This window comes from Mesoplodon bidens (genome assembly GCF_964165515.1).
Source record: "Mesoplodon bidens genome assembly, chromosome: 6".
In the NCBI taxonomy this organism is placed as follows: domain Eukaryota; kingdom Metazoa; phylum Chordata; class Mammalia; order Artiodactyla; family Ziphiidae; genus Mesoplodon; species Mesoplodon bidens.
The window spans coordinates 72,015,932-72,039,618 of record NC_138162.1 but is presented as its reverse complement, the minus strand read 5'-3'; the positions used below and the strand labels follow the sequence as shown (position 1 = coordinate 72,039,618).

Here is a 23,687-nt window from a genome sequence, read left to right as displayed (position 1 = left end):
CAGAAACAGGGATCATATGACAAAATATTTTTTGTTATAGGCTTGGTTCTTGTCACAGACATAAATCACATGGTGGAAAGGGATAATAATACATCATGCTTTTCAAATAAAATTCAAATAACTTTTAGAAAAGCCAAATGGATTTGTCTGCAAAGATGTCTCATTTAAAATCACTAGCAATATCCAAAGGTAGGTTACAAATAATTGAAATGCAAATGTATAAAAACACAGCACAAATCAAATTAACTGTACTTAAGCATGTTAATAATCTAATTATTTGGCATTCTCCTTAGTCTAAGTAATATTAAGTGAAAAGGTAATAAGTATTTACTTTTTTTTTTTCTTATTGCTCACCTAAAGAAATTACTACTATATTAGTATATTCCTGCATATTCACAGTTTTCGGGGTAAAACACTGCATTCACCTTGTTGGTATACAGTCCCTTGAAAAATTACTAGTTAGACAGTACAGTGAAATGTTTGCATATTAATATGGAAAAAGTTAAAGAGTATTTTCACACTGCCAGAGGTTCTAATATGAACTATCCTATCATATACTAGTGTTTTCTCTTTAGGTACTCTCACCCATTTTCTCTTAAGACTAATTCAATAGAAAAGGAAAGCATTTGTACTTTATTCTAAAGATATCCTACATTGCACAGCATGTACAACATTTCCATTATATTTCTAAATTAGCATTTAACTAGAAAGCATGAAGACAAACAACTGCATCAGTGATAATATTGGAAGTTTCAGTGTCATTTGACTTTGTAGAGAGGATGGACAGATCACATTCCCAGTGAGATAGTTACTATTCCTGGGGAAGAAAATCTAACAATATGTATGTAACTGATGGTATGTAACCATTTTCATTCACAAAGAAGAAAAAATCCTGAACTAGAAATTAACTATTGCGTAAGTATCTGAATTTGATTCTTTTTAGTGAATAGGTGCTAACAAAGAAGTTAATAAAATTTTGTCAAATCTATACCTGATATCAGAAAGGTGGGTTCTCAAGCAATTCACTGCACAATCTGAATCACTAAGTAATGTTACATATGGTATCGTCAGAGCATAAAAAGGTCCATGTAAGTGAAATTAAGACTGGGAGTATCTTAAAAGCAGAGTCAGTATCCTACTTATTTTTACTTTCTCAGGCTCCATCACAATGCCTAGCAGAGAGCAGGCCCACAATACGTATTCAAACTATAGAAGTAAATTTCTTAGCTTACTGAGATTTTCTACTTAGCTGCAAAAGGTTTTAAAAAATTGATAGAAACGTTCCTAAAATATGTCTTCCAGATTTTCTGAGTATACAATGAATATAATTTAACTCTTGATGACTCGGATCACCATTTTGAACAAGTTATTGTTTCACATTTTAAGGCAGTGACTGCAGGGTTTACAGGGCTATAACCTATGTTCCTATATTAAGTGGTTATTGATTACTAATAGTTTTGGACTCCTAAAATCTGCTTTTGTAGGTTTTTTTCTCAATTGTCTATTAGCATTTCATGCTACTGCCACTAAATCTGCCTTAAATGGCCTTGTCCTGATTAAAAGCACCTGCTACAACCAGTTAGCGTCATATGTTCATTAAAAGAAACTGGTTCCATGCAAGGATTTTTTTCTATTTTAAAGTGCTAGAGATCCACATGTGGACTCTAGGCTTCCTATTTAGACTCCTTTTTATTCTCTGGTAGATTTGGGATTAATTTTCCTTCCATATATAATGTATCATTTTTACCTTTTTTACAGAGTCTGGTAAGATGGTAGGAAAGTTCTATTACTGTTCAATCTTCTCCATTTTTTGGATGGTATTCTTTCCTAGTTCACAAAAGGTTAAACTACCCTATCTTTAAATTTTAGGGGCTTTCCAAAGATTTTGATATCTTCTGTAATATAAAAAAGAGAATGAGGTGAAGCTCATTTTTTGGTCTTAAGCACCTCACAGATTTAAGTTCAATTTTCCAGAACTCCTGCCACTGAAAGTAGAGTAACTATTAAATAGAAAATAATACAAATTTACTTGGGGCTTTGAAAAATATTTGGCATTTAGATTGTTACTTACATTTGAATAAGTGTGTGTGATATGTAATTCAAAAGAGTTTAAGGTAAATAATAAAAGCCACACTATGAAGTTCTAATTAAAGAAGGAGCTGTCACCTAGTTCAATTCTTCCTTGAAGCTCACTCCATGCTGGGAACACGCGGCATTAATTCTCTGGCTGATGTAAAAATACGAAACAACAGTTTTCCCGTTTAATTGGAACTTTTATTAGAAGAAAAGAGGTGTTCAAATATTGCTTTTAAGAAAGTTTCCCTGATGGGATACAGACTATGCCCCATTGCAGTAAGTTGAAACAGTGAGCACTATTAACAAGAGTTAAAATCCAGTTCTTAGTTGAGCAGAGTAATTATTAAATGTCAAAAAGAATGTCCCAAAGCAAGACTTACCATAAATAAGTGAGGATAATGCATTTTCAGATAATTCAGTGATTACAGTCAATTGAAGTTTTGTCTTACCAGCCAGGTATTGTTCTGGTTCACATTTCCTGTCATCTAGTTCTCTTTTCTTACTATTATTTTGAACATGTCAGTTAATATTTGATTTTTTATGAAGTCCATAAAGTCCTACTCCCAAATAATATATTAACATGTCATTAAGGGAAGTAAAGCAAATGTCTAGAGTGTCTGGTGATCTCTGAATTTAAAAAATGGCTTGAAAATAAAAGATTAAGTTTTCTATAAAAGGACAGGAGTTAGCACAACCAATCCTGATTAAAATTAAAAATGTATCCCCAGGACTGGCGATAAAAAGCTTAAGCTCTAAAGTGAGTTCCTTGAGGATGAGGACTTTGTTTTTGTCTCTGAATTTCAACCAAGTTCCTTGGTATTACGAATAGTACACAGAAAACAATGAGGAAGTATTTGCCTAAAGAATAAGACTAGAATATGACAGGTAAAGAAACTTATTTATTTTATTTGTTGTACAGGATTTCCAAAAGGTTATTTTAATTTTTTGAAAGCTTTAACTATGACAATTTAAAGACAGTGTTTTTCTCCCCACAGATGAGCTAGTTTTCAGTTTTGTTAACCATATCAAAAGATCTAGAATAAGAAAACAAGATACACAATGATGTAATTGCCAAAAACTTAAATAAAACTAATTTAAGGACAATTTACATATTGATGCAACCATATCTACAACTAAAGTCATTAAGTAAGTTAATTAGGGCATATTCGGGATACTGAATGTATCTAAAGTTACTTACACTGTAGTAAAATAGACTTTTTACTCTAAATAGATGGCTGTAAAATAATTTTGATTTGATGCCTCACTGTGAGCAAATGGGATATGGAGAGAAGAGGGAAAAATCCCATAATCCTACACTATAATTGAGTAAAATTTCTTTGTTACAGGTGTTAGAAAATAAGATTAATGTATAATAATTTCTTTGCCTTATATCAAGCTTTTACTATATGCAACTATGATTTAGGGGTTCATATAAATTCATATAAGTGAAATTTTATACATAATTTAACTATATTTTACCATTTACCTGTGTATTATTTCTTACTATATCTTCAGTTTTTAAGAATGTTTTCCATCATATTTTTAAAAATGAACAAAGAAAATACATATACAACCAATTTATAACTTCATTTCCTATAATGAAGGTAAAAGGTAAATGGTGACCATACTGAAGAGGCCATAAATCATAATGGATTGCAGACAGCTGAGATGGATGTGAAGCTAAGGTCAAGAATTCTTTTAACTATCTGAGAGAATCATAAAGGGTAAAGGTTAATACTGACATTCACAAGTTCCATCAAATACAAGTCTTAATTAGAAATATATGATATGATAAAATGGTCTCAATCATGGAATCTGGCATATGATTTCATTGATTTCTACCTAAGTGTCAAAACATCAACTTGTTTTCTCCCCATAATAAGCTGGCAGCAGCAACTTATTATGAGAGACTAGGGCCCTGAGCAAAAACAGGCATATGCCAGGGTTCTGCAGTCTCTGCACAACTGACATCTGAGGACAGATAACTATTTGCTGTGGGGGGCTGTCAGGTGCACCATAGGATCATTACAATGTAGAATATTTTTAGCAGCACGGCTGGCCTCTATCCATTAAGTGCCAGTACCACCTCTTCAACTATGTGAATCAAAAATGTCTTCAGACATTGCCAAAATCTCATAGCAGCGGTGGGCAGGGGTGGGGTGGGCAGAATCATTACTCACTGACAACCACCGGCTTTTACAAAACTCTGTGACCAAAAACTAGGGTGTCACTACCTCTAATCTAAGCTTCTGATTTCTCTAATGTTTGATCTAGCTAATGCACAGCCTTTGGTTAGGTAAGATAAGTGCTATTATTGTATTATGAATTTAAATTATTTTAAGAACATAATAAGAGATTAATTTTATTCATTACTTGAAATTCCTTTCTAATTCTCTTAAACATGCCTTAAAAACATGCCTTTTGACATACTATAATTATTATGCATATATTTTTTGGATGTTTAAAAAATTTAACATTTCATGAATACTTCCATGTAGTAACAATGATCTACAAATATTTTATTTTACTAGCCATATGATATACCACTGTGTTAATATTATTGCTTGGTTAGTCATCTCCCTACTGTTGGACATATGGGCTTTTCCCAAATTTCTACTTTTAGAGACAGTCTGCTGAACACACTATTGTATAAATTACTTTTTTGGGGGGTAGGGGAGTAGGGTGAAAAATGGGGGAAAATAAAAGTTAAGTATCAATTAGGATTATAGGATCAAAGAGTACAGGCAGTTTTATAGCTTTTCTTACATACTGAATACGAAATACAGAAATATTTGAAGTCTGTCTTAAAACGTGCTCAGTGTTGAGGTGCTTAACTGCTAAAAAGTGTACTAGAAAGACAGGGTATTATATTTAAAATTTTAGTTTATCTATATTGATAAGACTATTATTTATCATTTCATAATCCAGAAAAGATTTTTCTTATAACTTTTTTTTTTGCCAAATGTTCCCTTTTCCTTATCTCTATACTGATTTTTCATTATCAAAGAAAAAAGACTGAAACCTCTTTGAAGATCTAAATTATGATATAAAACATAAGGAAATTAAGCAAATGCAAGAATAAAGGGGTCACATGAGAAATTCAGAAATATAACCACTTCTGTATTAGCCTGACAAAAATCTAACAAGTTTGATTATTTAGACAGCAAAAATGTCTAATAAACTTCAAATACAATAGGATCAGGCAAATTTATCAAGATCTTAGCTCTATCTTTCTGGAAAACTAATAAATTTCCTAAATTAAAAAGACTTCTTTCCAAATAATTAAGCAAAATGCATTTTTTCTCTCTTGACTAAAACCACAAAAAAAACAAAACAATAAAATGTCATGATTTCTCCTTTAGGGCACTAAAAAAATCCTATGATCTAAATAATAATGAGATAGACAAAATGAAAGGATTTTGTCAAACTACATACTTGTATTTATGTCAGTCAGATGGCTGGTATAGCACTGGAGGACGTAAAGGACATTGAGTTCTCTTTGAATAAGCCTTTAAATGAAGTAATGGGATCAAGTGAACTAAAGCAAACTCAGAAAATTAAATCATTTTTTCTCTCCTCACATTATAAATCATAAGTAGAATTAGTTGTCTTGCAAGAATAAGTAAACAATCTAGATTTTAAAAGATTGTAAATCTTCCAGTACAATGAGTAGCTCAATGGCAAAACCTCTAAGAGATTAAGAAACCTTTTTTAATGGAATGTTGACCTGGATGAGGAAATGGAGTAATTCTTCCTTGTTGCTTTGGTAGGAAAAACTATCTAGAAAGGCCCTGCAGAAGAGCTCCCAAAAGCAGCCAGGTTTTTAAACGAATCCACATTAAATCCTCTATCATATATGTAATTTCTATCTTTAGTAAGGGCATTTGTGACAACCCAATGGTTATATGGAATATGCCTTCCTTGTTACTGAAGCCATGTAGATCTGAAAGCTGCTGATGAATAATATTGGGTGGGCCAAAAGGCTCGTTTGATTTTTTCTGTAAGATGGCTCTAGTGGCACTTAGTTGTCTTTTAACTTCCTTTTAAACAATTTTGTTAGATTATATGTGACAGCTGTCATATCAGTGTGCATTTTAAGAAGACAGCCTTTTTTTTTTTTTGCGGTACGTGGGCCTCTCACTGTTGCGGCCTCTCCCGTTGCGGAGCACAGGCTCCGGACGCGCAGGCTCAGCGGCCATGGCTCACGGGCCCAGCCGCTCCGCGGCATGTGGGATCTTCCCGGACCGGGGCACGAACCCGTGTCCCCTGCATCGGCAGGCGGACTCTCAACCACTGCGCCACCAGGGAAGCCCAAGACAGCCATTTTAATATTGAAGATGGAAGAAAAAAGCAACATTTTCAGCATATTATGCTTTATTATTTCAAGAAAGGTAAAAATGCAACTGAAACGCACAAAAAGATTTGTGCAGTGTATGGAGAAGGTGCTGTGACTGATGAACGTGTCAAAAGTGGTTTGCAAAGTTTCGTGCTGGAGATTTCTCACTGGACGATGCTTCATAGTCAGGTAGACCAGCTGAAGTTGATAGCGATCAAATTGAAACAATAATTGAGAACAATCAACATTATACCACGCAGGAAATAGCTGACATACTTAAAATATCCAAATCAAGCGTTGAAAATCATTTGCATCAGCTTGGTTATGCGAATTGTTTTGATGTTTGGGTTCCACATAAGTTAAGCAAGAAACCTTCTTGACCATATTTCTACATGCGATTCTCTACTGAAATGTAATGAAAATGTTCCGTTTTTAAAACACATTGTGACCTGCGATGAAAAGTGGATACTGTACAATAAAGTGGAATGGAAGAGATCGTGGGGCAAGCAAAATGAACCACCGCCAACCACACCAAAGGCCAGTCTTCATCCAAAGAAGGTGATGTTGTGTATATAGCGGGATTGGAAGGGAGTCCTCTATTATGAACTCATTCTGGAAAGCCAAACAATTAACTCCAACAAGTACTGCTCCCAATCACACCAAGTGAAAGCAGCACTCGCTGAAAAGCATCCAAAATTAGTCAACAGAAAATGCATAATCTTCCATCAGGATAACGCAGGACTGCATGTTTCTTTGATGACCAGGCAAAACTGTTACAGCTTGGCTGGGAAGTTCTAATTCATCTGCCGTATTCACCAGACATTGCACCTTTTGATTTCCATTTATTTCGGTCTTTAAGAAATTCTATTAATGGAAAAAATTTCAATTCCCTGGAAGACTGTAAAAGGCACCTGGAACAGTTCTTTGCTCAAAAAGATAAAAAGTTTTTCGGAAATATGAAGTTGCCTGAAAAATGGCAAAAGGTAGTGGAACAAAAGGGTGAATACGCTGTTCAATAAAGTTCTTGGTGAAAATGAAAAATGTGTCTTTTATTTTTACTTAAAAAAACGAAGGCACTTTTTGGCCCACCCAATAGAATTGTTTTGACTCTAAACACTATTTTTCACAGTGATATCCTCTCATGAAGGTCAATATTAATATTTCATTTGTCTGGCAATAGTGAAGGAAGCTCACCAGGCAAGGAATAAGCAAAATGGTTATCACTATTACCAAGTTCATATATTTCATTAATAAAATTCCTCAGGTCCTTACTATGAGCCTAATCCTACTAATACGGATACTTGCTTTGTAACTGACAGTATATCAGCTAGGGTGAGTACATGGACACACATAAGAAATGACAGGCTGACAATGAAGAGACAGAACAAAAGCCAAAAAACAAGCAGACAAAAACCTTCAAAATAAATAATCTAAAGGCCTATTGGTGAATGTTTAGAGTAACTGAGATCAATAGATTTTTAGGGTATCAGCACAATTATGGATATTCATAATGATCCCTGAGTCATCAAAAAAGTGTTAAATTATGTTCAGTATAAAGGAGGCAGGGAAATTTTTTCATTAAATGATTAAAGGAAGAATTTTAGTACTGAAGGTTTAGGTTTCAGCTTCCTAGAAAATTCAGTTAAGTGGAACCCCTTATTCCCAAATGATGACAAACAAATAAACTGGTATTCTCTAATACTAACATAAAAATTCAATAAAGTGAACTATTACAAAAAAATTTTATCACACTCAGTATCAGCTTTTGTAAAAAAAATAAGGAATGGCACTGAGATGCAAACTTCTACTATTATTTCCTTTATGCTGTGTGGCCATTTCATTGATTGAGATAAGTTGTTCATGAAAACAGTTTTTTAGTCAGGTAATTTAAGGGGAAAGTGGCCTCTATACTGGTAATCTCAATAACATTATCCCCACTAAGTTCAGTTCCAAGAATTTCTATTTCTTGAAGAGTAGAAAACATATTTTAAAACTAATATGCAAATATCAAGGGTCATGGACAAGTTAAAAATTTAGAGACATAAAATCTAATCAGTTAAAACCCATACATAACCTAAAATTTTCTGATAAACATGTCCCCAAGGACTATAGAGTCAAATATTTGTATTTTATGTTTTCTTTTACTCTGGTACTTGTTCCTGTGAAGGAAGGCAATATGTTTATACCTCATACCACCAATGGAAGTGAGGTGGATGGCTTTACAGAAAAACTCAAGGATGCTTGCAAAAGTCTTTTTCTCTTACAATACATACTATAAATAAGTATATAAGCCAATTATGTTTAAAACTATCCATTAAGAAGAAAACCCTAATTCATAATATGGGAACAAATTAAAATGCATATGTTATTGTCTAACTGCAGCTAATAAAAACCAATTAGCAAATTTACTTAACAGAATTCTGTTTAGAGTCATGAAGTATGGACTAAATGGCTTCTGCAAAAAAACTATAAATAAAACCCTGATTAAAAGACTATTCTTTCCTATTAAAGAATAGAATCAGTCCTTTATGAGCATACATATAAAATATATTAAAAAACACTTTTGGCTGAGAAAAAATATTTTAATATAGTTTGAGAAATACATCACAGAGATAAGTTTTAAAACAACACTTGGGGTTCATTCCATATGAAGAGATTGCTGATATACTCAAAACAAAGCAAAAAACCCCTCACAGTCTAATAAGGATTCAAACCATTTTTAATGGAAATAATTGTAAAATATACAGTTTTCTGCATTCTCAGATTATATATTGTACACAATGTGTATTGAACATGTGTTCTTCTTAATTGATGGCTATCAGTATGAACATTATCCCATCTCTTAGATTATAGCTATACTTTCAGGGGTATCATATGAGTGACTTCCAAAATGCTTAAGGCTGTTTTACCTCTGTATTAAACGACCTCAGAAGGTTGTACTTTTATGGTACTTTAATTTCCTTCCTTCAGAATGTTACCAATATGTTCTTTCTGAACAGCATATAAAATGACTTTAACAAATCTGCTGATATGAGTGAAGCTTGCTGTATCACTAACCTTATTATCATACATCATTCTAGATTAACAGGTTCTGAGCAAAGACCTAAAAATGGTTTCATGACGTTCCTAAGGCATAAAACAAAGGGATTTTTTAAAATGGTGATTGATTTTTTCAATGCTTAAAGCCTTCTCCATTTATTTATTGGTATGTAATTGTGTTTCAAGTCTATAACACAATTATAAATGTCAGTTAAATGGGTATTACTGATTTAATAAATAACATAAATGTTTTACCAAGTGTTGAGTGAATAAAAATAATGCCCCTTATACTCTAGTCTCTCAAGAACAGTAAAAAGTGAAGGTAAAGATTAATTGTGAATTTAGTATAGTGAAAGTTAAAAAAAGACCTTCAGCTGATAAAGGTTCTTAAAAAAGACATATTGTTAAGCATGTATCAAAAACATCTGGGGCAAGATTAAACAATTTACATACGTTATTTATGTCAGAGCTAATTGAAATTTTATGTTACTAAGCAATAAACTTCCATTAAAAGCATATAATTATTAATTAAGAATAATTATATTATTATAATATATAATAAGGTAAGCACTACCCAAAAAACTACCAGTCAGAAAATAACCAACCAGTATACTGGGAAATATCTAAAACTATACCTGATATAAACCAGGCAAACAAAATTAATTTACTTGCCCCAGCACCATTTTTGTGTATTAAAAATGAAAACTAGACCACATAGGAGAAATAAAGGAAACAATGTTTATTTTTCATTGCAAATTTTTATGTAACTCAGGACAACAAGGTTTAAAAAGGCTTTAGGAAAAAGCAGGAATAAATTTTAATGCTGACAATAATAGATAGAACTTTTGGATCAACACCTACCGATTTTTTTCTACTGTTTTCCAGATCTTTGAGTTCATTCTCGATTTTTGTGATTAATTCCCTGAGTTCATCAAGATTAGTGCAAATAAGCTAAAATAAAACACAAAAACACAGCTTGATAACACATAATATAAAACACCCAAAATGTGGTAACAGAAGTTGTTTTAACACACTGAATTCACAATTATTTGTCTTTGTAACAGCAAAATGCAAAGAAAGCTCCACAGTTTATATTTTAAAAGGTATTTACTTGTTATGATGTATGAACTTCAGGCTTTCACCCCACATCCCCACCTTTCAGTTTGCTTTATAATCCAGGTACTTTTTTTTTTTTTTTTTTTTTTTAACATTCTTAACTTTCAGCCCAGAATGACAAAGATCTGGAAACTCACCCTAGATTTCACAGGTTACTGAATCACCTTTAAGAAATGCTTCATCAAGCAGTCTCCTAGCAGGTGAATAAATGTACCCCTGGAGAACTATCATTTTACCTTTGCTTTGGTTGCTAACTATACAATTTAACAAATTGCATTACTGCTGTTGGGATTGCTAATAAAGAGGGACTTCAACTACATGAATATATTCAAAGAAGTTAATAAAATTAAGTATACATTCTTAATATGATCTTCTTAGTAGTCCTTAATAAAACCATCTCCAGAGATAGCATCTATTTCCTTTCATAATTGTGTGGCTCATTTAATTTCACCTTGGAAATGCTGGCAAATGGCCAAAACACTTGGTCTTTAGTTATTAATTAATAATCAAACTAGTTTGGCTTAATTACTAAAGATTTAAACAGTGAAGTGTCAGCAACAATAACAAAAATATTAGTAACTACATTTTAGTTCTTGTAAAATTATACTGAATTTTTCCAATTTGTTCGATACATTTTATTTTTTTCTAAAATAATTTAAGCTTATATTTTAAAAATATAAAAAGAAAAAGAAATAGAAGATTTCTAAAAGAGAATTGCAACCACATGTAGAGGAAAAGTTTTAGATTAATGAAAATCTTGTAATGTTTATACTGTGTGATAATGAAAAAAACCCCACTATACTTATAAAGCTACTAATTCATCATTAAATTTTTATCAGTCCCATGTTTCTTACATTCATTAATTTCTTGTAAGGGTGTTATTTTCCTAAAAGGTATATTTTCTTTTAAAAGAAAACAAACAAAAACAACAAAAGCAAAAGTAGGTTACAACAAGATCATTCCTCATGACTGTGTGACAAAAATGAGAGACTAGGAGCACTGACACTTTCTTTATCATTAAGTTGAACCATATGAAATTGCTGATATGCCTTTGTTCTACAAAAATGGCAACATGGTTCAACCTAATAGACAAAGAAAAAGTTATCACAGATAATATAAATTATACTTAGTATTAACAATTGTTAGAAACATCTACATAATTTCAAACTCACAGAACTGACAAAGCAGGGAAAATATGTATTTAAGTAACCCAAATTAAATAATTTCAGAGTAGAAAACAGTATGCGATGATGTAGTAGGACAGTGCAGCTGATATTTATTACACACTATGCATTTCCATTTGCCAAATCTAGAATTATGGAAGAAATGCTGATGGTTAAGCAGTGCACTAGCTAATTATATAAGTGCCTCTAGAACTAGATAATGTCTTCAACTTCTATCAGTAAAGCTTCAGAAGCACGTTGGCTCTACACCAGGTTTCTAGAAAGTACTCAATGGGAACTAAACTTCCCATTGTATAATCTGCTATTATAACTACCATGTCAAACTTGCCACAGAGCTTGCAGATGGTTACACCCTTTTCACTGAACTTGATGTATTAGTCAATAGAACACCATGGATTTCTCATTTGCACATATGGCAAAGCTCAAAGGAATTTTCACTTGCATCTCAGCTGTCTCATTACACATGGAGTAAGGGTACATTTTGCATGTATGTTGTAGAAACTTATGGTAACAGTGAAAACATATACCCCTACACCTGACCGCATCCTAAAAAATTTAAGATCTTTTAATTAGCAAGCAATTATTTATACTCCGTTTTAAGGGAACAGATACCACAGTTCTGAAGTCAAATCAGGAATGATTTCCACAGCTTAAGAGCTATAAGTAAGCTGTACTACATCAGTGCTTCTCAAACCTTAATCACCTGGGAATCTTGTTAAAAGGAGGTTTTTGATTTAGTAGGTCTGAAGCAGGACATAGGATTCTGCATTTCTAACAAGTTCCCAGGTATGGTCTGAAGATGACATTTTTAAGCAACAATGTACTAAATGATTATGAATTACAAATCTGCATGGCTACGGAAACATGCTGGTAGTATGGAGCTAAATGAGTATGAAAACTCAAAAAGATGAATTTCCAAACAGGGGATGGAATAGTGAATTAAATGCACAAAGATAAGACAAATGTTTCTTAAATGACATGACTCAAACATAAATTTTGCTGAATTTGAGGGTCAAAATATTTTTAGCAACATTTACTTTGAAGTTATCTTAAAATAACTTAATATCTACAAGACAATTTATACTCTCTTTATATACTAATATATACCTCTCTCTACATATATATGTAATACTTAATATATATACCCAAAATATACAGTCAAGTTATTAGAAAATTCTTGTATGGGAACATAATTCTAATTTTATTACTGATATCAAGGGAAAAATAATTTGATTTATGCCAATTCTGTCATATATACACTCTATTCCTTCTCTCTACAAAGTAAGGAATAGAGTGTGGCATATGTGTGGCCTTTAAACTCAATTCATTTTCAAATGGTGCTTTTAAAAATACAATCAATCCAATAAGAAATGTTCATCTCAATAAGGAGAACAGATGCATTATTTGAACAAAGCAAAACAGCTTATTAAGACCCCCTTCTCATTACCTTAAATTTGAAAAAAATATCTAAGGCTTGGTGCCTCCAGGGGTGAAAAGGAAAGCTCCATAGGAGCTTGGATTACAGTTGGGTCACACTGCCAACATTCATAAGAGAAGGTTTTCAGTCATACTGCAGAGGTTAGAAGAAGAGTTTTATCCCCCAGGAAGAACCTCTTCAAGGATGTCACACTTTCCCTCAAATTAACCTTTCACTTGATGCAACCCATGAGTCACAAAATCATAAATCTTAGAGCTGAAAGGAACTGCCCAAAACATGTGATTTGGTCCAAACCTTGGCAAAGGCTAAAAAGGTGTATCTCCAATTCATATACAAGCTAGTTAAAATTAACAGAGATAAGGTAACCTAAGATGACACTCATAGAGAAAACCATGGAACCTAGGACTCCTCCTCCTCCTACTAGATCATATTCTTTAAGGGTTCCCTCTAAACAAAATAAAACAAAAAAACTAACAATAATTGAACATGTATTATAGTTTTAGGAATTAATTTATACCTAAGCTTTCATTTCTATTAAATGGTAAATATTAAAGGGCCCTCTCTCCAACTCAAGGAGCAGAAGTATGTGTATACAGTGGGGGAGGGGAGGTCCTATAGAGATTGAAAGAACTCCATGACCACATCTCAGAAAAATTACAAAGTAAATTATTTCTTATTTTATCACTACTTCAAGCTAGATATTATGCCCTTTGGGTATAAACTCAATAGGTTTGAGAGGTATTTACTTTATTGGCTCCAAAAAGGACACAAGTAAGGTAGCATACAAAAGTAAAAGAATATAGTAAATTACATTAAAAAGCAAAAGGAAAACAATTCAAAGTCAAAATGAATAGGTCCAAATAAAGTGGATCACATTTACTACCATTCTAATAAAACACTCCAATAATTTCTTTAAAAAATTATAAGTAAAACAATAAATGCATGGTGCAAATTCAAAATCTATATTATATTTAAAATAAAATTATATTGACATCTGTTAAAACTATGAGGACAGGAAAATTCCTTCTCACTTCTATGATCATCATATCAGCAATACTGACTACTTCAAAACCTGCAAATGAAGATATCATGTGTGACATGACAAGTAAGTCTGATTAACAAGTTAAAACATTTTTATACCACTATATGATTAAAACCTGATGTTTCTCTCAATGTACTATATATAAAAATGGAAAAAATTTTAAGGGGAAAGTAAAACCCCATGATGTTAAAAGTGAAACAAAAAGCTGAAGTTGAAAATACTCATTTTATTAGGATACATTTCACATGAATGAAGAACAAATGAGAAGGATAAGGATGTGTAAAGAAAAATATTTTTAAAGAAAAAAGGTAGCAATTCAAAATAACAATACAATTAAAAGGTCCTTAACTCAGTGAAGCAGTTAAACTCTAATTTTACTTTTGGTCCCAATTTCTCACATTGAAGGTAGTACTTTATTTCATATCCCTTAGTTTCTCCATTGGTTAAATGGAGAAATAGTTTTTTCAGAGGTATGTTGGATCAGTGAGTTTATGCTTATGTTTAAAAATAATACTACTATGTAAGTCTTAGTCAACAGCTGGATTGTGGATTTCCTCTGCAAAGGAACATTTCGAATAAATCACACATATGGAATAGGAACAAGAACACATGACATGAAAGATTTTGATTACCAACAAAAAGCAGAGTCATGGTAACTAAGGCTTCTAAATTATTTTAAAGACTTATCTTATTGAGACTTGACAAACTAAGCTTTAAGAATACTTTCTGGGACCTTCAAGATGGCAGAGGAGTAAGACGTGGAGATCACCTTCCTCCCCACAAATACATCAGAAATACATCTACATATGGAACAAATCCTACAGAACACCTACTAAATGCTGGCAGAAGACCTGACTTCCCAAAAGATATATATATTTTTTATCCTTTGTCTCTTTCTGTGAGTGTGTATGTGTATGCTTTTGTGTGATTTTGTCTGTATAGCTTTGCTTTTACTTTTTTACCATTTGTCCTAGGGTTCTGTCTGTCCTTTTTTTTTTTTTTTAGTATAGTTTTTAGCACTTGTTATCATTGGTGGATTTGTTTATTGGTTTGGTTGCTCTCTCTTTTTTGTATGACTTTTTAATTTTTAATTTTTAATAATTTTTTTAAATTTTAATAACTTTATTTTATTTTATTATTATTTTTCTTTCTTTCTTTTCCTTTTTCTCCCTTTTCTTCTAAGCCGTGTGGCTGACAGGGTCTTGGTGCTCCAGCCAGGTGTCAGGCCTGTGACTCTGAGGTGGGAGAGCCAAGTTCAGGACACTGGTCCACCAGAGACCTTCCAGCTCCATGTAATATCAAATGGCAAAAGTGCTTCCAGAGATCTCCATCTCAATGCTAAGACCTAGCTCCACTCAACAACCAGCAAGCTACAGTGCTGTACACCCTATGCCAAACAACTAGCAAGACAGGAACACAACCCTACCCATTAGCAGAGAGGCTGCCTAAAATCATAATAAGGTCACAGACAACCCAAAACACACCACCAGATGCGGTCCTGCCCACCAGAAAGACAAGATCCAGCCTCATCCAACAGAACACAGGCACTAGTCCCCTCCACCACAAAGCCTACATAAACCACTGAACCAACCTTAGCCACTGGGGACAGACACCAAAAACAACGGGGACTACAAAGCTGCAGCCTGCGAAAAGGAGACCCCAAACACAGTAAGTTAAGCAAAACGAGAAGACAGAGAAACACAGAGCAGATGAAGCAGCAAGGTAAAAACCCACCCGACCAAACAAATGAAGAAGAAATAGGCAGTCTACCTGAAAAAGAATTCAGAGTAATGATAATAAAGATGATCCAAAATCTTGGAAATAGAATGGAGAAAATACAGGAAACGTTTCACAGGGACCTAGAAGAACTAAAGAGCAAACAAACAATGATGAACAACACAATAAATGAAATTAAGAATTCTCTAGAAGGAATCAATAGCAGAATAACTTATGCAGAAGAACAGATAAGTGACCTGGAAGATAAAATAGTGGAAATAACTACCACAGAGCAGAATAAAGAAAAAAGAATGAAAGAATTGAGGACAGTCTCAGAGACCTCTGGGACAACATTAAATGCACAAACATTCGAATGATAGGGGTCCCAAAAGAAGAGAAAAAGAAAGGGACTGAGAAAATATTTGAAGAGATTATAGTGGAAAACTCCTCCAATATAGGAAAGGAAGTAGTCAATAAAGTCCAAGAAGCACAGAGGGTCACATACAGGATAAATGAAAGAAGAAACACTCCAAGACACGTATTAATCAAACTATCAAAAATTAAATACAAAGAAAAAATATTAAAAGCAGCAAGGGAAAAGTAATAATTAACATACAAGCGAATCCCCATGAGGTTAACAGCAGATCTTCCAGCAGAAACTCTGCAAACCAGAGCAAGCGGCAGGACATATTTAAAGTGATGAAAGGGAAAAACCTACAACCAAGATTACTCTACCCAGCAAGGATCTCATTCAGATTTGATGGAGAAATTAAAACCTTTACAATCAAGCAAAAGCTAAGAGAATTCAGCATCACCAAACCAGCTTTACAACAAATGCTAAAGGAACTTCTCTAGGGAGGAAACACAAGAGAAGGAAGAGACCTACAATAAAAACCCAAAACAATTAAGAAAATTGGAAGAGGAACATACATATCGATAACTACTTTAAATGTAAATAGATTAATGCTCCCACCAACAGACATAGACTGGCTGAACGGATATAAAAACAAGACCTGTATATATGCTGTCTACAAGAGACCCACTTCAGACCTAGGGACACATACAGACTAAATGTGAGGGGATGTAAAAGATATTCCATGCAAATGGAAATCAAAAGAAAGCTGGAGTAGCAAGTCTCATATCAGACAAAATAGACTGTAAAATAAAGACTATTACAAGAGACAAAGAAGGACACTACAGAATGATCAAGGGATCAATCCAAGAAGAAGATATAATAATTGTAAATATTTATGCACCCAACATAGGAGTACCTCAATACATAAGGCAATGCTAACAGCCATAAATGAGGAAATTGACAGTAACACAATCATAGCAGGGGACTCTAACACCCCACTTTCACCAATGGACAGATCATCCAAAATGAAAATAAATACGGAAACACAAGCTTTAAACAATACATTAAACAAGATGGACTTAACTGATATCTATAGGATATTCCATCCAAAAAGAGCAGATTACACTTTCTTTTCAAGTGCTCATGGAACATTCTCCAGGATAGATCATATCTTGGGTCACAAATCAAGGCTTGCTAAATTTAAGAAAATTGAAATCGTATCAAGTATCTTTTCCGACCACAATGCTATGAGACTAGATATCAATTACAGGAAAAAATCTATAAAAAATAAAAACACATGGAGGCTAAACAATACACTACTAAATAACCAAGAGATCACTGAAGAAATCCATGAGGAAATCAAAAAATACCTAGAAACAAATGACAATGAAAACACAATGACCCAAAACCTATGGGATGCAGCAAAAGCAGTCCTAAGAGGGAAGTTTATAGTGATACAATCCGCCCACAAGAAACAAGAAAAATATCAAATAAACATCCTAAACTTCCACCTAAAGCAATAAGAGAAAGAAGAACAAAAACCCCCCCAAGTTAGCAGAAGGAAAGAAACCATAAAGATCAGATCAGAAATAAATGAAAAAGAAATGAAGGAAACGATAGCAAAGATCAATAAAACTAAAAGCTGGTTCTTTGAGAAGATAAACAAAATTAATAAACCACTAGCCAGACTCATCAAGAAAAAAAGGAAGAAGACTGAAATCAACAGAATGGGAAATGAAAAAGGAGACGTAACAACTGACACTGCAGAAATACAAAGGATCATGAGAGATTACTACAAGCAACTATATGCCAATAAAATGGACAACATGGAAAAAATGGACAAATTCTTAGAAAAGCACAACCTTCTGAGACTGAACCAGGAAGAAATAGAAAATATAAGCAGACCAATCACAAGCACTGAAATTGAGACTGTGATTAAAAATCTTACAACAAACAAAAGCCCAGGACCAGATGGCTTCACAGGCAAATTCTATCAAACATTTAGAGAAGAGCTAACACCTATCCTTCTCAAACTCTTCCAAAATATAGCAGAGGGAGGAACACTCCCAAACTCATTCTACAAGGCCACCATCACCCTGATACCAAAACCAGACAAAGATGTCACAAAGAAAGAAAACTATAGGCCAATATCACTGATGAACATAGATGCAAAAATCCTCAACAAAATACTAGCAAACAGAAAACAACAGCACATTAAAAGGAACATACACCATGATCAAGTTGGGTTTATCCCAGGAATGCAAGGATTCTTCAATATACGCAAATCAGTGTGATAAACCATATTAACAAATTGAAGGAGTAAAACCATATGATCATCTCAATAGATGTAGAGAAAGCTTTCAACAAAATTCAACACCTATTTATGATAAAAACCCTCCAGAAAGTAGGCACAGAGGGAACCTCCCTCAACATAATAAAGGCCATATATGACAAACCCACAGCCAGCATCGTTTTCAATGGTGAAAAACTAAAACCATTTCCCCCAAGATCAGGAACAAGAGAAGGTTGCCCACTCGCACCACTCTTATTCAACATAGTTTTGGAAGTTTCAGTCACAGCAATCAGAGAAGAAAAAGAAATAAAAGGAATCCAAATCAGAAAAGAAGTAAAGCTGTCACTGTTGGCAGATGACATGATACTATACACAGAAAATCCTAAAGATGCTACCAGAAAACTACTAGAGCTAATCAATGAATTTGGTAAAGCAGCAGGATACAAATTTTTTTGTTGTTGTTGCAAGTTAAGTGTTATTTATTTATCTATTTATTTATTTTCCAGTATACAAAATTAATGCACAGAAATCTCTTGCATTCCTATATACTAATGATGAAAAATCGGAAAGAGAAATTAAGGAAACACTCCCATTTACCACTGCAACAAAAAGAATAAAATAACTGGTAATAAACCTACCTAAGGAGACAAAAGACCTGCATGCAGAAGGCTAGAAGACACTGATGAAATAAATTAAAGATGATACAAATAGATGGAGAGATATACCATATTTTTTGATTTGGAAGAATCAACACTGTGAAAATGACTATATTACCCAAAGCAATATACAGATTCAATGCAATCCCTATCAAACTACCACTGACATTTTTCACAGAACTAAACAAAAAACTTCACAATTTGTATGGAAACACAAAAGACCCCAAATAGCCAAAGCAATCTTGAGAAAGAAAAATGGGGCTGGAGGAATCAGGCTCCCTGACTTCAGACGATACTACAAAAGTACAGTAATCAAGACAGTATGGTACTGACACAAAAACAGAAATATAGATCAATGGAACAGGACAGAAAGCCCAGAGATAAATCCATGCACATATGGTCACCTTATTTTTGATAAAGGAGGCAGGAATATACAATGGAGAAAAGACAGCCTCTTCAGTAAGTGGTGCTGGGAAAACTGGACAGGGACATGTAAAAGTATGAGATTAGATCACTCCCTAACACCATACACAAAAATAAGCTCAAAATGGATTAAAGACCTAAATGTTAAGGCCAGACACTATCAAACTCTTAGAGGACAACATAGGCAGAACACTCTATGGCATAAATCACAGCAAGATCCTTTTTGACCCACCTCCTAGAGAAATGGAAATAAAAACAAGAAGAAACAAATGGGACCTAATGAAACTTCAAAGCTTTTGCACAGCAAAGGAAACCATAAACAAGACGAAAAGACAACCCTCAGAAAGGGAGAAAATATTTGCCAATGAAGCAACTGACAAAGGATTAATCTCCAAATTTATAAGCAGCTCATGCAGCTCAATAACAAAAAAACAAACAACCCAATCCAAAAATGGGCAGAAGACCTAAATAGCCATTTCTCCAAAGAAGATATGCAGACTGGCAACAAACACATGAAAGAATGCTCAACATCATTAATCATTAGAGAAATGCAAATCAAAACTACAATGAGGTATCATCTCACACCAGTCAGAATGGCCATCATCAAAAAATCTACAAACCATAAATGCTGGAGAGGGTGTGGAGAAAAGGGAACACTCTTGCACTGCTGGTGGGAATGTGAACTGGTACAGCCACTATGGAGAACAATATAGAGGTTCCTTAAAAAACTACAAATAGAACTACCATATGACCCAGCAATCCCACTACGGGGAATATACCCTGAGAAAACCATAATTCAAAAAGAGTCATGTACCAAAATGTTCATTGCAGCTCTATTTACAATAGCCCGGAGATGGAAACAACCTAAGTGTCCATCATCGGATGAATGGATAAAGAAGACATGGCACATATATACAATGGAATATACTCAGCCATAAAAAGAAACGAAATTGAGCTATTTGTAATGAGGTGGATGGACCTAGAGTCTGTCATACAGAGTGAAGTCAGAAAGAGAAAGACAAATACCGTATGCTAACACATATATATGGAATTTAAGTAAAAAAAAAAATGTCATGAAGAACCTAGGGGTAAAACAGGAATAAAGACACAGACCTACCTGAGAGTGGACTTGAGGATATGGGGAGGGGGAAGGGTACGCTGTGACAAAGCGAGAGAGGCATGGACATATATACACTACCAAATGTAAGGTAGATAGCTAGTGGGAAGCAGCCGCATAGCACAGGGAGATCAGATCGGTGCGTTGTGACCGCCTGGAGGGGTGGGATAGCGAGTGTGGGAGGGAGGGAGACGCAAGAGGGAAGGGATATGGGAACAGATGTATATGTACAACTGATTCACTTTGTTATAAAGCAGAAACTAACACACCATTGTGAAGCAATTATACTCCAATAAAGTAAAAAAAATTATATAAAAAAAGATCCTTTCTGACCCACCTCTTAGGGAAATGGAAATAAAAACAACAAGAAACAAATGGGACCTAATGAAACTTAAAAGCTTTTGCACAGCAGAGGAAAACATAAACAAGACAAAAAGACAACCCTCAGAATGGTTGAAAATATTTGCAAATGAAGCAACTGACAAAGGATTAATCTCCAAAATATACAAGCAGCTCATGCAGCTTAATATCAAAAAACAAACAACCCAATCCAAAAATGGGCAGAAGACCTAAACAGACATTCCTCCAAAGAAGATATACAGATTGCCAACAAACATATGAAAGGATGCTCAACATCACTAATCATTAGAGAAGTGCAAATCAAAACTACAATGAGGTATCACCTCACACCAGTCAGAATGGCCATCACCAAAAAATCTACAAACAACTGCTGGAGAGGGTGTGGAGTAAAGGGAAACGTCTTGCACTGTTGGTGGGGATGTAAATTGATACAGTCACTATGGAGAACAGTATGGAGGTTCCTTAAAAAACTAAAAATAGAAGTACCATATGACCCAGCAATCCCACTACTGGGCATATACCCTGGAAACCATAATTCAAAGAGTCATGTACAACAATGTTCATTGCAGCTCTATTTACAACAGCCAGGACATGGAAGCAACCTAAGTGTCCATCCACACATGAATGGATAAAGGAGATGTGGCACATATATACAATGGAATATTACTCAGCCATAAAAGGAAACGAAATTGAGTTATTTGTAATGAGGTGGATTGACCTAGAGTCTGTCATACAGAGTGCACTAAGTCAGAAAGAGAAAAACAAATACTGTATGCTAACACATATATATGGAATCCAAAAGAAAAAAAATGGTTCTGAAGAACCTAGGGCCAGGACAGGAATAAAGTCACAGAAGTAGAGAATGGACTTGAGGACATGGGGAGTGGGAAGGGTAAGCTGGGAAGAAGTGAGAGAGTGGCATGGACATATACACACTATCAAATGTAAAATAGATAGCTAGTGGGAAGCAGCCACATAGCACAGGGAGATCAGCTCAGTGCTTTGTGACCACCTTGAAGGGTGGGATAGGGAGGGTGGGAGGGAGACGCAAGAGGGAGGAGATATGGGAATATATGTGTATGTATAGCTGATTCACTTTGATATAAAGCAGAAACTAATATACCATTGTAAAGCAATTATACTCCAATAAAGATGTTAAAAATATATATATATATAAAGAATACTTTCTATGACTGTTATAACTGTGTACAAAAGGAGAATTCACATTATATTAGACTTCCCTCTCAAATATTAAACAAATTAAAAGGCTTCTGGGTAAAAATTAACTTTATTAAGAAAATCAATATTCACTTTTCAGTCAAAAAGTCTTACATTATAAAACTAACACAGAGGGCTTCCCTGGTGGCGCACTGGTTGAGAGTCCGCTTGCCGATGCAGGGGACGCGGGTTCGTGTCCCGGTCCGGGAAGATCCCACATGCCGCGGAGCGGCTGGGCCCATGAGCCATGGCCGCTGAGCCTGCGCATCTGGAGCCTATGCTCCGCAACAGGAGAGGCCACGACAGTGAGAGGCCCGTGTACCGCAAAAAACAAAAAACAAAACAAAACAAAAAACTAACACAGAAAAACAAAAAATTATTTAATCAGTTTAACAAAGTAATCAGTAACTGTTAAATTTGACATAAAAGCTTTTATCACCAACATGCTAAAGACTAAAAATAAAAATATTTCCTAACTTTTTACAATTATTGCTAAGTAAAAAAACATGACAAGTCCCCCTATATGCCAAATGTATAACCCGACATAACACTAGAGTAGGGAGGGCTCAGCATAGGTTTTCCCTCTAATAAAATATAATGATGCAAATAATATTACCCAGTTTTTCACTTTTCAAATACTTGTAGGCTTAATGATGAAATTTCATGATTTATAAAATATGACCAAATCTGAGACTTATTTCAAGGTCTTAAGTTCCTGGAAAAAGTGGTAAAGGTCAGTAATAGATGCTCTTAAACCAACTCTTAATTGATTTTCCTACTCATAAATACAGTATTTTTTGTCTAAAGCATCTGGCATGCTTATTTGAAAAAATAAATAAGATAATAAAACAGTAAATTCTATCATTTAATCCTCACAACAATCCTATGAGGTGGGAACTATTATTATTCCATTGTACAGATGAGGAATTGGAAGCTTTGAGCGGTTAAGTAACTTACCTAAGGTTATCAAGTTAGGGCTAAAATGGCATTCGAACCCAAGTAGCCTGGTTCCAGAATCCATATGCTTAAGCACTATCCAGATTACTGATATCCACCTAGACCCACTGAATCAAGGATGGACCCTTAGAGGATGAAACCCAGGATTTTTCATTTTTAATAAAAGTATAAGATTACTTTTATACTATTTAAAGTTTGAGAACCACTGATATAACTCCTAGGAAAAACTGGTACATATATGATTAGTCCCATTATAATATATACACAAATATAAATACAATAGGTCTTTGACTGCTTACAATGTATACTTTAAATAGGGGTGGGATGATTATTTTTTTACACTGAGGTATAGATATTTTAG

General features: G+C 34.1%; 1 protein-coding gene across 3 annotated transcripts in view; it reads right to left on the bottom strand.

Annotated features, from left to right (window-relative positions):
- Window positions 1-23,687, bottom strand: part of BRD10 (bromodomain containing 10) — a 106,577-nt gene that overhangs the window by 15,130 nt on the left and 67,760 nt on the right. For 2 of the 3 annotated variants that reach the window (XM_081236219.1, XM_081236221.1), the window contains one exon: window positions 10,313-10,402. The exons of the other annotated variant lie outside the window; for it this stretch is intronic. In XM_081236219.1, the coding sequence (XP_081092345.1) occupies window positions 10,313-10,402 (90 nt within the window). The remainder of the gene's footprint in view (window positions 1-10,312; window positions 10,403-23,687) is intronic. 3 annotated transcript variants of the gene reach the window in all.